The sequence below is a fragment of the Phaseolus vulgaris genome, chromosome 8 (genome assembly GCF_000499845.2).
Source record: "Phaseolus vulgaris cultivar G19833 chromosome 8, P. vulgaris v2.0, whole genome shotgun sequence".
In the NCBI taxonomy this organism is placed as follows: domain Eukaryota; kingdom Viridiplantae; phylum Streptophyta; class Magnoliopsida; order Fabales; family Fabaceae; genus Phaseolus; species Phaseolus vulgaris.
Window position 1 is genome coordinate 20,601,955 of NC_023752.2, and position 13,845 is coordinate 20,615,799.

The window sequence follows — 13,845 nt, forward strand, 5'->3', positions numbered from 1 at the left end:
TCCACCACACCAATGTTTCCTTTGTTGATTCTCAAGCCAACATAGTTTAGGCCAGTCACAGCAGCCCACACTTCATAAGTGATCTCCATATCCGCACCCTTAACATGAGAGACAAGATTGTTACCTTCAAACTTTAAGTTGGTGTAGAAAACCTGAATGAGGTCTGGATAGATGTTCCCTTTCATCTCCAGGAACCTCTTCAACAGTTGTTTTTTGAGAAGTCTTCTCACATCATCCAGCTTTTGACTCTTCAACCAGTTAAAAGAGATAACTTTTGGATTGTTTATCACTTTTCTACTTGTTTCAAAGCGATATTTCTCAATCAATTCATTGTCTCTTGAAAACCAGCCCTCAAGACGTCCTCTCGATCTTACAACTCTGGTTTTAATCCTTTTTTATGATGGAGGAGTGAAATCCATGAAACCAAAATGTAAGAAATCAGGAAAGCAGAGGAAGATATGAGATGCAACAAGAGATATGCCAATGGGTTGTTTTGTGTAGAAAAACAGTTGCATAGGGTTTTATAGCAAAGTAGATATCCTCTTTGATCCTTTGGATGCAGTGGGTTTCAGTCTTCAAGAAAAAAAATCTAGTCCAATCTTGCACAGAACCACGTCAGCCCTTATCAGAAAAACACATGGTCAGCACATGTTGATTTGACTAGTCATAAAGGCACTTGAATTTCCAAGATTTGGAATATATTCCTTTTATGACAAGAGGCAATTTTCTCCTTAACCAAATCAGACCTCATAATTGCTTTATTGACTCATAATCCCTTTAGAAAAGTAATCTGTAACAGATAAAATTCATAAAGAGATTAAATCAATTTTATGCAGTGTTGTCAGAGAAGAAACAATCGGTTGTTTCGAGAAAACAATCGATTGTTTTCTGTAGTAGCAACAAGTTTGAGATTTAAAACAAAAACAGAGAAAAATCAAAATGTAATTGTACATATACACATAGATGAAGATTTTAGCATGAATTTTAAACAAAAAAAAAAAAGAAAACAAAGACAAAGAAGGTCTTATCCTTTTGTCATGAAGTCCCTTCAATGAGTCATTTTTTATGATCAAGAATGCTTCTTTTGGCTTTCAAGACACCTTGAGTTGGTACAAAACCTTAATTTAGTTCCCGACAAACTCCTTTTCTTCCAAAAGCTTGATTAGATAACTCAAGACTCCATGCTTCTTTTAATATCCATGCAACACATTAAATTCAAGCAACAAGATTTGGTCCCTTACAAATGTGGGTCCTTTTGATTTAGCTTTATCAATGGGAACTTCAGAACTTTTAGGAATCCATCTCATAATATCTTTAGGAACAGAATATTTCCTAATTTTACAGAATCTAACTGAGTGGCCTTTTTTCATACTGTAAAAGCATGTAACAACCGGTTGGTTTGATCTTTCAATCGGTTGTTTTTCTGGCACTTTTGAAAAGGCTTTGAAATCCCATTTTTCTTGTTTTGAGGTTAAAACCCCAAACCAGATTTTCTAAAAGCACATTTTTGGGATGCCAAGAAAGTTTCAAAGTTGGATTTACCCTTTGAAAGTTTATCCATAGTTCTTACAAGATAGTGGACCTTACTCTCAAGAGTTTTACAATTTTCACAAACTTTAGAGTTACACAAGTGAGAAGAATTTTTACAATGCATTTCAAGATTTTCAAAATCAGTTTTTGACTTTTCCAATTCTTCTTCAAGAGTCTTGACTCTATTTTCAAGCCAGTTATTCACCCCTTTCAATCGGTTTTTTGAGAGAGCCAATCGGTTAGCTTCTTCATGAGTTTCTTTAAAAGCATGAAGTAGTTGAGTATAGTTTTCAACTTTTAAGGAGGCACAAGAACGTACACTGCTTGAGCTGCTTGAATCATCATCTCCTTCTGCCATTAAACACAGATTGGATTTTTCATCTTCACTTGATAAGGAGCTTGATGAAGAAACTTCATTTTCATCCCAAGCAATATAGGCTCTTTTTCATTTCCCTTTCTTTTCCTTATTGCTTAACTTCTTTTCCTTGCCTTCTTTATTTGGGCAATCAACTTTTATATGCCCTTATTCTCCACAACCAAAGCAAGTATAATTGTTAGAATTGAAATCACTAGTTTTCTTGTTTCCATACCTTTCTTTGTTGGATTCCTTGTTGCGGTTTCTCTTCAAGAATTTGCTGAACTTTTTGGACAACAAGGTAAGCTTTTCTTCCTCACTTGAGTCTTGCTTATTCTTATGCTTGGCAGCTTTCAAAGCAATGTTCCTTACATGCTTGTCTTCACTTTCTTGAACATTGAGTCTATTCATCTCCAACTCATGTTCTCTAAGCTTTTCAAACAAGGAGGCTGTAGTCAAAGATGTCAAGTCCTTTGATTCTGAGATAGTCGTGACTTTAGGTTGCCAAGACCTATCAAGGCACTTGAGAATCTTGATGTTCAACTCCTTTTTGTCAAAGATTTTCCAAGACTCATTAGATGGTTGATAATGTGAGTGAATCTCTTTTGTACTTCTGCAATTGATTCTCCTTTGAGCATTCTGAACATTTCATACTCTTGTATTAGAGTATGTTTCCTTGCTCTCTTCACATCATTTCTTCCTTCATGTGTACCGACCAGGTCATCGGTTGTGATGACGTGCCTGGCACGTGACCGTGTGGGGCGTGCTCAGCGGAACACGTGGACAAGTGAGAAACGAATGGATCAGGAGTGAGCATAGTCGTCGGGTTTGTGTGTCGTCGACGTGTTAGATAATGGGAGATCAGGTGGTCTGACGTCGCCGCGAGGAGCACATCGCCGGATCTCCCAGTAAACTCAGTTGAAGCTGCTGGAGGCTTAGAAGGGTAAATTCAAGCGTATAATTTCAGTAAGATGATTGTTGTGCCACCATAGGGCGTGAAGGTTGTGTGGGTTGAAGGGAACAGTTCGCCCATCAGCGACAGGCTTCCCAGAGTGGACATTCGTTGGTGGCAAGGTTTCCTCAGCCAGAACATGCATGGCGCAGCGGTGAGGAAGGTGCCACTAGCGACATGCGATATCACAGAGATGGTGCACTTTGCTGCACCCGATACTCGCCTTGTCAGGTGGTGTTCTAGGGCATATTGTGTGCTAGCTTGCTCCATGAGTAGAGGACTTAGTCGCGCGACTGGTTACTACACACAAATAACGTTCAAGTTGCCCCAACCCAGATGACGACACGTGTAGGGTTGGATGCTACCTGTTACTCCAACCCAGATGATAACACATGTAGGGTTGGATGCAATAGAGAAATGACGCTCGGGTTATCCTAGCTCAGATGATGACACGTGTAGGGCAGAAAAAACCTAGCTATAAAGGTAAACTTAACAGAATTTCCAGAGGTACGTTTTTCATTACGACTCATTGCTAGGGTTGTGTGCACTTTAGTACGGTTCTGCAGAGTATATTTTCTCTCAATTTTTAGGTGTTCTTGTGACTGACTTGAGCGTCGGAGCGCCACCGGCCACAGAGGCGCCATCTTGTGTTTTTCGGGTTCTCAGAGAGAAAGACTTTTTGTGGTGTGGACTTGAAGGGCACGTGGTGTCAAGCTGGTGAGGAGGTTCGTGACGAGGCAACGCTCTTGCGCTAGGTCAACCGGCAGGATCATCTGGCGCCCACCGTGGGGCCGTATAAAAGGTGATTCCCAACCATAGTCTGTGTTTGTTGAAGTTTTGGTGCTTTATGTTCGACTGCTCGCTGTCGCAGTCGGTTTCTGGAGTTTTCACTGTTCGTTTGGAGTTTCTTTGAGTTGCTGAATTTGCTGAGATAGGATGAGGACAACGCGTTCTAGTTCAGTCGCGCCGTCAACAGATGAGGATGTTGTGTCTATGACGCAGGTGATGGATATGATGAGGACGCTGCAGGAAAACGTAGCTGCATCACGTTCTGAGCAAGAGAAAATGCACGAGGCGCTGGTGGCCTCGCAAGCTAGGAATGAGGAGCTCAACAGGGTCAACGAAGAGCTGCGTAAAGCTCTCCAATAGCGGGAGGAGCGTGCGGTCGGGGACAGATCTGCACCCCCATCCCCACCGCGTAGCTTCCTCATGCCATTTTCGCAAGAGATCATGGACTCGGTGGTCCCGGCCAATACGGTGTCGGTGAAGGCGTCTTTCACCGGTGTGGAGGACCCTGAGGCTCATCTCACGACATTTCACACCCAGATGATGCTCTCGGGGGGGTCGGGCGCGGTCTACTGTAAGGTGTTCATGAGCAACCTTAGTGGGACAGCGCTGGATTGGTTCGTCAGTTTGCCTACTGGCCACATTACCACGTTTTAGCAGTTTTCCAAGTTGTTTGTTGAGCAGTATATAGTGAACAAAGCACCACCGTTGGTGTCTTACGACCTGCTCGACGTGAGGCAGTACCAAGGGGAGTCCCTTAAGAATTTCTTGAACAGATTCGGAGCTTAGATAGTCCGCTTGCCAGGCAAAGATGAAGAAATGTTTGTACACGCCTTCAAAAAGGGTGTGTAACCTCGGCCCTTTAGTGAGTCGCTTATCAGGAGTCACCCCGCCACGTTCGCTGAAATCCGGCGACGTGCCGTGGCTCACATCGCCGCTGAGAGCGAGGTCTCCGAGAAAAGGGGAAACGTGGCCCCAGCCAAGCCGCGCGCCCAGGCAAGGCCTCAGCCGCAGAGGGTAATGGAGGCGGGGAAGAGGGACCAAAGGATGCGCCATCCTTATGACCCTAAGCAGAATAAGGGGAAAGGGCTGGGGCGGCCAGAGAGACTAATCGCCCTCCAAGGTACAAGTTCGTGATGGGGTTGGCCGATCTGATCGCCATCCCTAACATTGCTGCCAGGCTCAAGGTGCCTGAGAAGACGACGGAAAAGGTTTTGGGACCAAAACCAAACGCGTGGTGTGAGTTCCACAAGAGCTTTGGCCACTCTATCAACTCGTGTTTGGCTTTGGGACACCAACTCGCCGAGTTGGTCAAGTGTGGATTCTTGAAAGATTACTTGCTGGAGAAGCAAGCGGGCCAATCAACAGGTTCCCAACCAGCGGGCAATGAAGGACAGCAGCACGAGGTGCCCATTCACGGTGAGATCCACACCATAGCTGGTGGATTCTCAGGTGGAGGGTGTACTGCATCGCAGCGCAAGAAGTACGCAAGGTCGGTGATGTTAGTGGAAGCTTTCGAGGATCACTCACCCGACGTGGACATCACATTCAACAAAGGAGACCTTGGGGACGTTGTGCCTCACGACAACGACCCTATTTGTGATCTCTCTTGTCACGGCGGGAAGGACTATCCACCGGGTGCTGGTCGACCAAGGAAGTTCGGCAGATGTAATGTTTTGGCCGACTTTTGAAAAGTAACAACTATCCCTCGATCAACTGAGGCCATATGGGGGCTACTTATACGGTTTCGCCGGCAATCAAGTGGAGGTCAGGGGGTATATTGAGTTAAGGACGACGTTCACAGATGGTTTGGCCTCACGAACAGAGAAGATCAGGTATCTTGTCGTAAATGCTCCGTCGGCATACAACATACTGTTGGGGAGGCCAACGCTCAACAGGACAGGAGTTGTGCCCTCAACAAGGCACATGAAGGTCAAACTACCGTCTATGGAAGGTTTGATCATCACCATCTGTTCTGACCAAAAGGAGGCGAAGAAGTGCTACGAAAACAGCCTCAAGAACAAGAGATTTGTGTGTCACGTAACCACAACGCCGCCCCCTGGCGTGGAGCCTGTGCGGGAAAACTGGCGAGTTTCGGATACGGCGTTGGAGGTGGCCGCCGAGGGCGATGTGCCAATGGAAGATATCGAGGCGAGGTCCGAGAGCGCCGCTCGGGTGGAGGGAGAGAGAAACTGCTCGGAGACCGCCAGGGAAGCAGGTATCACGAGGGCGTTGATCGCCAGCGAGAAGAAGCCTCAGCCAGTGGAGGAATGGCTTGAGAAGAAGATCAACGGCAAGACATTTAAACTGGGGAAAACCTTAGACAGCGAGACACAAGACCAAATCACCAAGGTGATAAGTAGACACATGGATGCATTTGCGTGGTCTGCTCCAGACATGCCGGGGATCGACCCCGATTTTTTGTGCCATCGCTTAGCAATGGATCCCCAAGTCAGGCCCATCCGCCAGAGAAGGAGGAAGTTCAACGAGGAAAAAAGGCAGGCAATCAAGGACGAAACACAGAAACTCCTTGCAGCAGGCCACATCAGGGAGATCCAATATCCAGAATGGCTCGCCAATGTCGTTCTGGTCAAGAAGAGTAGCGGAAAATGGCGGATGTGTGTTGACTTCACAGATCTGAATAAGGCCTGTCCAAAGGATTCTTATCCTTTGCCGAGTATAGACGCCCTGGTAGACAACGCATCAGGGTGCAAGTTACTCAGTTTTCTGGATGCCTTCTTAGGATACAACCAAATCAAAATGCACCCCATGGATGAAGAAAAGACCGCCTTCATGACGGAAAGGTCATGCTATTGCTACAAGGTGATGCCATTCGCGCTGAAGAACGCAGGGGCCACGTACCAAAGGCTAATGGACAAGGTGCTCGCACCTATGCTCGGGAGGAATGTGCAGGCATATGTTGACGACATGGTCGTGACGTCCCTGGAAAAGAGTAGACACGTCGCCGATTTGGAAGACTTGTTCGCTACCATAGCCAGGTACAAGCTGAAACTGAATCCTGAGAAGTGTGTTTTCGGCGTGGAGGCAGGGAAATTTCTGGGATTTCTCTTGTCGGAGAGGGGAATCGAGGCCAACCCCGAAAAATGCACCGCCATATTGGCAATGAGGAGTCCCGCCACCGTGAAGGAAGTACAACAGCTCACGGGACGGATGGCCGCTCTAGCCCGATTTGTATCTGCCAGTGGAGAGAAGGGCCACCCATACTTCCAATGCTTGAAGAGGAATAACAGGTTTGTCTGGACGAGGGAGTGTGAAGAAGCTTTCATGAAGCTCAAAGAATACTTGGCGAGCCCGCCAGTCCTGTGCAAACCTCAAGCAGCAACGCCCCTCAGGTTATATTTTGCCATAACTGAGAGGGCAATAAGCGCGGTGCTCGTCCAGGATAAAGATCAGGTCCAAAAACCCCTCTATTTTGTCAGCAAGGTGTTGCAAGGCCCAGAAGTGAGGTATCAGGCCTTGGAAAAGGTGGCGCTGGCAGTTGTGTTTTTGGCGAGGAGGCTGCGTCATTACTTCCAGAGCTTTACAGTGTTGGTAATGACCGACTTACCCATCCAGAAGGTTTTGAAGAAACCAGATGTAGCTGGAAGAATGGTGAAGTGGGCGGTGGAGCTGTCGGAATTCGACATCAAGTATGAACCCCGGGGACCGATCAAGGGGCAAATCTTCGCTGATTTTATGGTCGAGTTGTCTTCCGAAACAGCCCAAAACGCCAAGGATGATTTTCGTTGGGTACTCTCGGTGGATGGGTCGTCTAACCAGCTGGGTAGCGGGGCTGGGGTTATTTTGGAGGGACCCAACGGTGTGTTGATAGAGCAATCACTGAGGTTTGCTTTTAAAGCAAGCAACAATCAAGCACAGTATGAGGCTTTGATCGCCGGTATTCTGTTGGCAAGGGAGATGGGGGCAAAGGTGCTGATGGCCAAAAGTGATTCGCTGTTGGTCACTGGGCAGGTAACTGGCGAGTTCCAAGCCAAAGATCCGCAGATGGCGGCCTACCTGGAGTACGTGCAAGAGCTAAGGAGATCTTTTGTTCTGTTTGAAGTGGTGCACGTGCCAAGAGAGCATAATGCCCGAGCTGACTTGCTAGCCAAGCTTGCCAGTTCGGGCAAGGGGGGCAGACAGAGGACTGTTATTCAAGAAACTTTGAAGACTCCTCAGGCTTTTGTCGCAGATCACCAGGTCCTTCACGTTTGCAAAGCGACAGAAAGGACGGCAAGGGGCCATAGATCTCTAACGCAGGAGACCTTGAGGACACTGAGGGTCAGGGCGCGCCCAGCGAAAGAGGTAAGAACGATGCAAGTTTGCGCTATCCACGAGCCAGATACGTGGATAACGCCATACCAGCGCTACTTGGCAGATGGCGTGCTTCCAATGGACTCAACGGAAGTCAGAAAGATAAAGAAGACCTCCAACAAGTTTACCCTCATCGACGGCGAGCTGTACAGGTTCGGATTTACACACCCTCTTCTTGTATGTGTACACGGAGAGAAGTGCACGAGAATTATGGTCGAGCTTCATGAAGGGATTTGTGGGAGCCACATCGGGGGTCGAGCTCTGGCGACAAGGATTGTCCGTGCAGGTTAATACTGGCCCACAATGAGGGAAGATTGCAAGAGATATGCCCAACGTTGCAAGCAATACCAGCAGCACGCTGATTGGCACAAGGCGCCCCCAGAAGAGTTGAAGTCAATCTACAGCCCCTGGCACGTTCCACACGTGGGGAATCGACATTCTGGGACCCTTCCTGTTGGCGATCAGGCAAATGAAGTATTTGGTTGTGGCGATCGAGTACTTCACGAAATGGATTGAGGCAGAACCAGTAGCCTAGATCACCGCGCACAAAATCCAGAGTTTTGTGTGGAAGAATATTGTGTGTCGTTTTGGCGTGCCCAAGCGTCTAGTATCAGACAATGGGACTCAGTTCGCAAGCCACCTGTTGAAGAAGCTGTGCGAGGACATCGGGACACAACAGGTGTTTGCTTCCGTGGAACACCCGCAAATGAATGGGCAAGTGGAGTCTGCTAATCGGGTTCTTCTGAGAGGCTTGAAGAGGAGGTTGGAAAAGGCCAAGGGGTCTTGGGCTGAGGAAGTTCCCCGCATAGTGTGCGCATATCATACCACTGAGCAATCGGGAACCCATGAAACCCCGTTTAGCTTAGTGTATGGATGCGATGCGATGATTCCAATCGAAATCTAGGAAAGCTCGCCAATGTTCCATAACTTTGTGGCGGAAGACTCGAACGAAGAAAGGAGAATGAACTTGGATTTGCTAGACGAGGTCAGGGAGGAAGCACGGGTGAAGGCCGAGGTAGTAAAGAGAAGAGTTGAGCGTAGGTACAACTCCAAGATAAAGCCGAGGCAGTTTAGAGATGGCGACCTGGTGATGAGGAAGGCCCACCAGTACGAGATGGAGAACAAATTGTCACCCAAGTGGACATGACCATTCAGAATAACCGAAGCACTTGGGAACGGTGCCTACCGCTTGGAGACGCTGGAAGGAGGGGCGATTCCCCGCACTTGGAACGCCACCCATCTCAAGTTTTACTACAGTTAAGGCATTGTAAGTAGCAATTAACCCGAACAATTTAAGATGTATCAGTTTAAACAATTTTTCAAGGGGGCACTCTTTTTTCCCTAAGGAGAGTTTTTAATGAGGCCACCCAATAAAGAAGGTTTCGAAGTTCATCAAAGTTTCCCAGTTATTAAGTTTGCATGTTGTTTGTTTTTCAAGCTTGTGGGGAGAGACTTTATTGCCCTTGTGTAGTTTTAAACAATGGTAAATCCAAATCGCATGCATCCAGTACAAAATTTTCGAAACATGAAGTTTTAGACCCTCACCACCACCCGGCGATCGGAGGCACAAGTATTAAATTTCCTGACCGCCACCAGGAAAGAAAAAGATTTAAAAGACCTCCTCGCCTTGAGCGAGTGTAGGCGAGAAAGAGATTTAAAAGACCTCATCGCCTTGAGCGAGTGTAGGCGAGAAAAGATTAAAGTCCTCCTCGCCCTGAGCGAGCACAGGCAAGAGCAGATCACAAGACCTCTTTGCGTGAGCAAATTGAGGCAAGTTGAAAGCCCTTAGTGCATCCAGGGGAGGAGGAGATGTAACCCCTGGGCAAGTTGAGGCATCAGGAAAAGTCCTTCTCACCCTCGAGTGAGTTCAGGCAAGATGAAACTGAAAGGTCAGGGGTGTTAATAATCTTAAGTATGGGAAAGGAGGGTTGGAGAAGAACTCTTTTCCCCTTGAGTGAGTGATGTGAATGTAACTACAAGAACACATGATTCTTGACATTCTTAGGAACAACTTGAGTTGGATTTAAAAGGCACTCTACTTTAGAATTGGATCAATGTTCTAAATTCAAGAACTCACCAAAACTAAGCACCAACCAAGACTCATATTGAAGTCCATGTATTGTCAAATTGAATCAAAACAAAAGGAAAGAAGAACAAGAATTAAAACTGGACAGAATTTAAATGATAGCTACTGAACCAAAACAGAATTAAGAACACAATGCTGGAAACACAAAATAAACGGTAGAAAAAGAAGTAAACTCTAGGAATCAAAACTACCGAATGGAAAATTGAAGAAAAGGGAAGAAGAACACTTATAGAATAAGATGCTTGCTGGATTTTGAGAATTGGAAGAAGCCATTCACGCCACTTGGAACCTTGAACCAAGATAAGTGATGGAGTGCCACCACTTGAAGCTCACCATAGCTCACAAGATAAGGCAGAGAAGAGGAAGACTCAAAACTCACAAATTCTCTCCAAAATTGAGTATAGTCTCTCTACTATAAAATTCCAATCTGAATTGTGAAGGACCTAAGCCCTCCTTTTATAGGAGTAAGGGCTGGTCATTTACATAGCTTATTCCCTAAGCTACCCAAAAAACTCCTAAGATCACACCCCCCTTACTAAGCTCACTCCCTAAGCTTCTAGAATTTGCTAAACTAAAGCCTAAAGATGCTTTTACAAAAGAGGTGTCTCATGTTTCCCTCTAAGCACCTTTCTAAACATTATTCTATATTATTTTCAATTTAAAAGAAACTATAAAGAGAGATATTTAATATGAAGCCTATTATTTGAGAGTTTGTAGACTTCTTTATCTTTAGGCTTGATCTTCTCTTTGACTTCTTTTAATTTGTGAGAAGACTAGAAGGAAGAACTTCAAATGTGTAGGTGAAAATCCTCTTCCTTCATTAATAAAATCCTCTCCTAGTGGATATCCATCATACTCCCCGAGTTGGAGAGAATTCGTCCACGAATTCAGTACTCCTGCATAAAACAAAGTCAGTTTGCTATTATATAAGAGAAGACAAGAAGAAATGGGCAAACATGACTTATCACTTTGAAATGTTGGGAGTTCAGAAAAAGATGGTCTATACACAGACCATGTTGAAAAAGATTGTTTAGGAATGATATTATTTGGTAAAATAGGAGATATGAAAAAATCATCCTTAACATTCTTTATCCAATATGGTGTGGAAGTAGGAACCTTAGGTAATGAAAATGACAAAGAAGAAGAAGACCTTGTAGGCGTAGCACGAGTCAACAAAAGTGATTGAGTTGAGAAGGTATTAAGACTCGGTTTATCATGTACTTCAATTTCCTTTTCATTTTCTTTTTGAGTTTCTTTGGGATTGGTCCTATATGCTAGACGATGTGGTAAAGAAACCTTGGGCATTAAGTCTATTTGGTGTTCAATCCCTTTTAGAGGTGGTAAGCCTTTAGGAGGATCTTGAATCACATCTTCATAGTCCTTTACCAAATTGTCCAAACATGTGGGACTATCCTTAGCCGACTCACAGTCAATAGTCCTAGGAATAGCTAAAAAAATAGGCTTTTGAGTAACTATTACCCTTTTAACTTGTTGTGTGGACATGAGAAGGCTTCTCTTGGAATTTTTTATATCATTTTCTTTCTCTCTTTTTTCTCTCATTTTAACTTGGTCCTCATGTACTTCCTTTGGAGAGAGAGACTTAAGAGTGACTTTGTGTCCATGGAAGTGAAAAGACATTTTGTTGGTAAAGCCATCATGAAAAACTTTTCTATCAAATTGCCATGGCCTACCTAAAAGAATATGTGTGGCTTCCATTGGGACAACATCACACAAGACCTCATCTTTATATTTACCAATAGAAAATGTAATGAGGACTTGCTTGTTAACAACTATCTCACCCACCTCACTCAACCATTGTAACTTGTAGGGCTTGGCATGAGAGATGGTAGGCAATCCAAGTTTGTCTACCACTCTTGTGCTTGCCACATTCGCACAACTCCCCCCATCCACAATCAAAGAGCATACTCTATCATTAATAAGACACCTTGAATGAAAAATATTTTTTCTTTGAGTTTCATCAAAAGGTTTTAAAACTTGACCAAGCATGCGTCTTATTACTAATAGGTCACCCTCATGTGGGTTTTCACTCTCACTCTCACTTGGGGATCTAGAAGGTGAGGAATGTCTAGAAGATTCGGACTCATGCTCACTACTATCTACCCCATCATGCATATACATAGCTCGTTTAGAAGGGCAATTAGAAGCAATATGTCCATAGCTTAAGCATTTAAAACACTTCTTACTAGACGATTTAGGTGGTGATTTAGGCCTAGAATTGGAAGTGGAAGGCTTAGACTCTCTAGGTTTGAAAGTAGAGTCCTTAGAAGGGATATTTGAAAAAGAGTTATTTTTATTTTTCCAAGAAGAGTGGTAGTAGTTATCCTTAGAAGAATTTTTGAAAGCATTTTTCCTTGCAAGTTGATTTTCAATTTTGCTAGCAAGGTGAACCACATTTTCCAAAGAAGAATATTCTTGTAACTCTACCACGTCTTGAATGTCTCTTCGAAGGCCACTCACAAACCTAGCTATCTTAGCTTCCTCACTCTCATCCATATTAAGTCGAATTAAAAGCGTGTCTAGTTGTTTAAAGTAATCATCCACACTTAGCGCGCCTTGATGAAACCGTTGGAGTTTCAACATAAGGTCTTTCCTAAAGTGTGGGGGTACGAATCTAGCGCGTAAACATGCTTTCAAATCGTTCCAAAAGACCACGGGCGGCCTCTTGTGTAGGTCAATGTCCATGAGGTATTGATGCCACCATTGCATGGCATAGTCCAAAAATTCTAAAGAAGCTAACTTAACCCTATGCTCATCCCTAACCCCATTTACATCAAAAATTTGGTCCACCTTAGCCTCCCATCCTAAGTATACATTGGGATCACTTTCACCACTAAAACTAGGAAGTTTTACATTAGGAGAACAAGGGCCAGCCACATGTTGGCGCCTCTCTTCATGGTGATGATGTCTTGGCCTTGGATTATCTTCATAATAACCATGGGAGTGCCTTGAAGAATGCCGACTAGGAGGAGGAGTTCTTCTCTCACGGTTGTGATGCATTTCTTCTCGGTTTAACTCCAAACTTTGGAGCCGTGCTTCCATCTTCCTTATCACCTCAAGATAGTGAGCATTGGATTGCTTGGCATTCTTTAAGTCTTCATAAAGGGCTGCCTTTTGTGGTGAGCACGGTTTGGAGGACTCTCCACTAGAGAAATGAGCCATGAGCAGAAAATACACAAAAACAGAAAACAAAACAGTGAAAGAAACTTGTTAAACAATTAAAAACAGTGAGATATAGGTTGCTGGAAAAATGCCCAAGAAAGCACTCAAACCACTCCAAGAAAATATTTTGTCCTCAACCAAGCCTTGCTTGTGAAATGGAGTAGCTTCAAGTGAAATATGTTACAGCAAACCAACTTACTTAAGAACAAGTCTCCACACAACTTTGAAGAAGAACAAAAAGACAAGCAAGAAAAAGGTGTAAACAATAAAAGCTAAACCAAAAACAGAGAGTAATGTATGACAAACTAGAAAGAATATGAATGAAAGAGAGTTCAGAACAGTTTGGGAGCCCGCCGTAAGGTTGTGGAGCTTGGCTATAGAGCGTAGCTCAGCCATCTTATCCTTCCCCATCATCATATTTGCATAAAGAGGCCAACAGTTACCAACCAGCACAAAAATTCGGCAGTTAACAATGCACAGGAAGATAAGCAGTGTAAGACAATGCATGGGGAAAGTTGAAACCATACACAAATCAGAACAGCAACATCAAAGTAAAGACAGGGCGATGCAAGTGTAAACTAGGGGAACTCAAGGACTTAAGGACAAACCTATGTGAACATCCAGCTGGCCTTCGAGAAACTC

General features: G+C 44.5%; 1 protein-coding gene across 1 annotated transcript; it reads right to left on the bottom strand.

Moving 5' to 3' along the window:
* Window positions 1-10,782: 10,782 nt before the first annotated feature.
* Window positions 10,783-13,480, bottom strand: LOC137827094 (uncharacterized). Its single transcript, XM_068633308.1, has 2 exons — window positions 11,503-13,480; window positions 10,783-10,919 (listed from the first exon to the last, which is right to left on the bottom strand). Exons 1-2 carry the CDS (start codon window positions 13,201-13,203, stop codon window positions 10,911-10,913), a joined length of 1,710 nt encoding a protein of 569 aa, XP_068489409.1. The 5' UTR covers window positions 13,204-13,480; the 3' UTR covers window positions 10,783-10,910.
* Window positions 13,481-13,845: the final 365 nt, after the last annotated feature.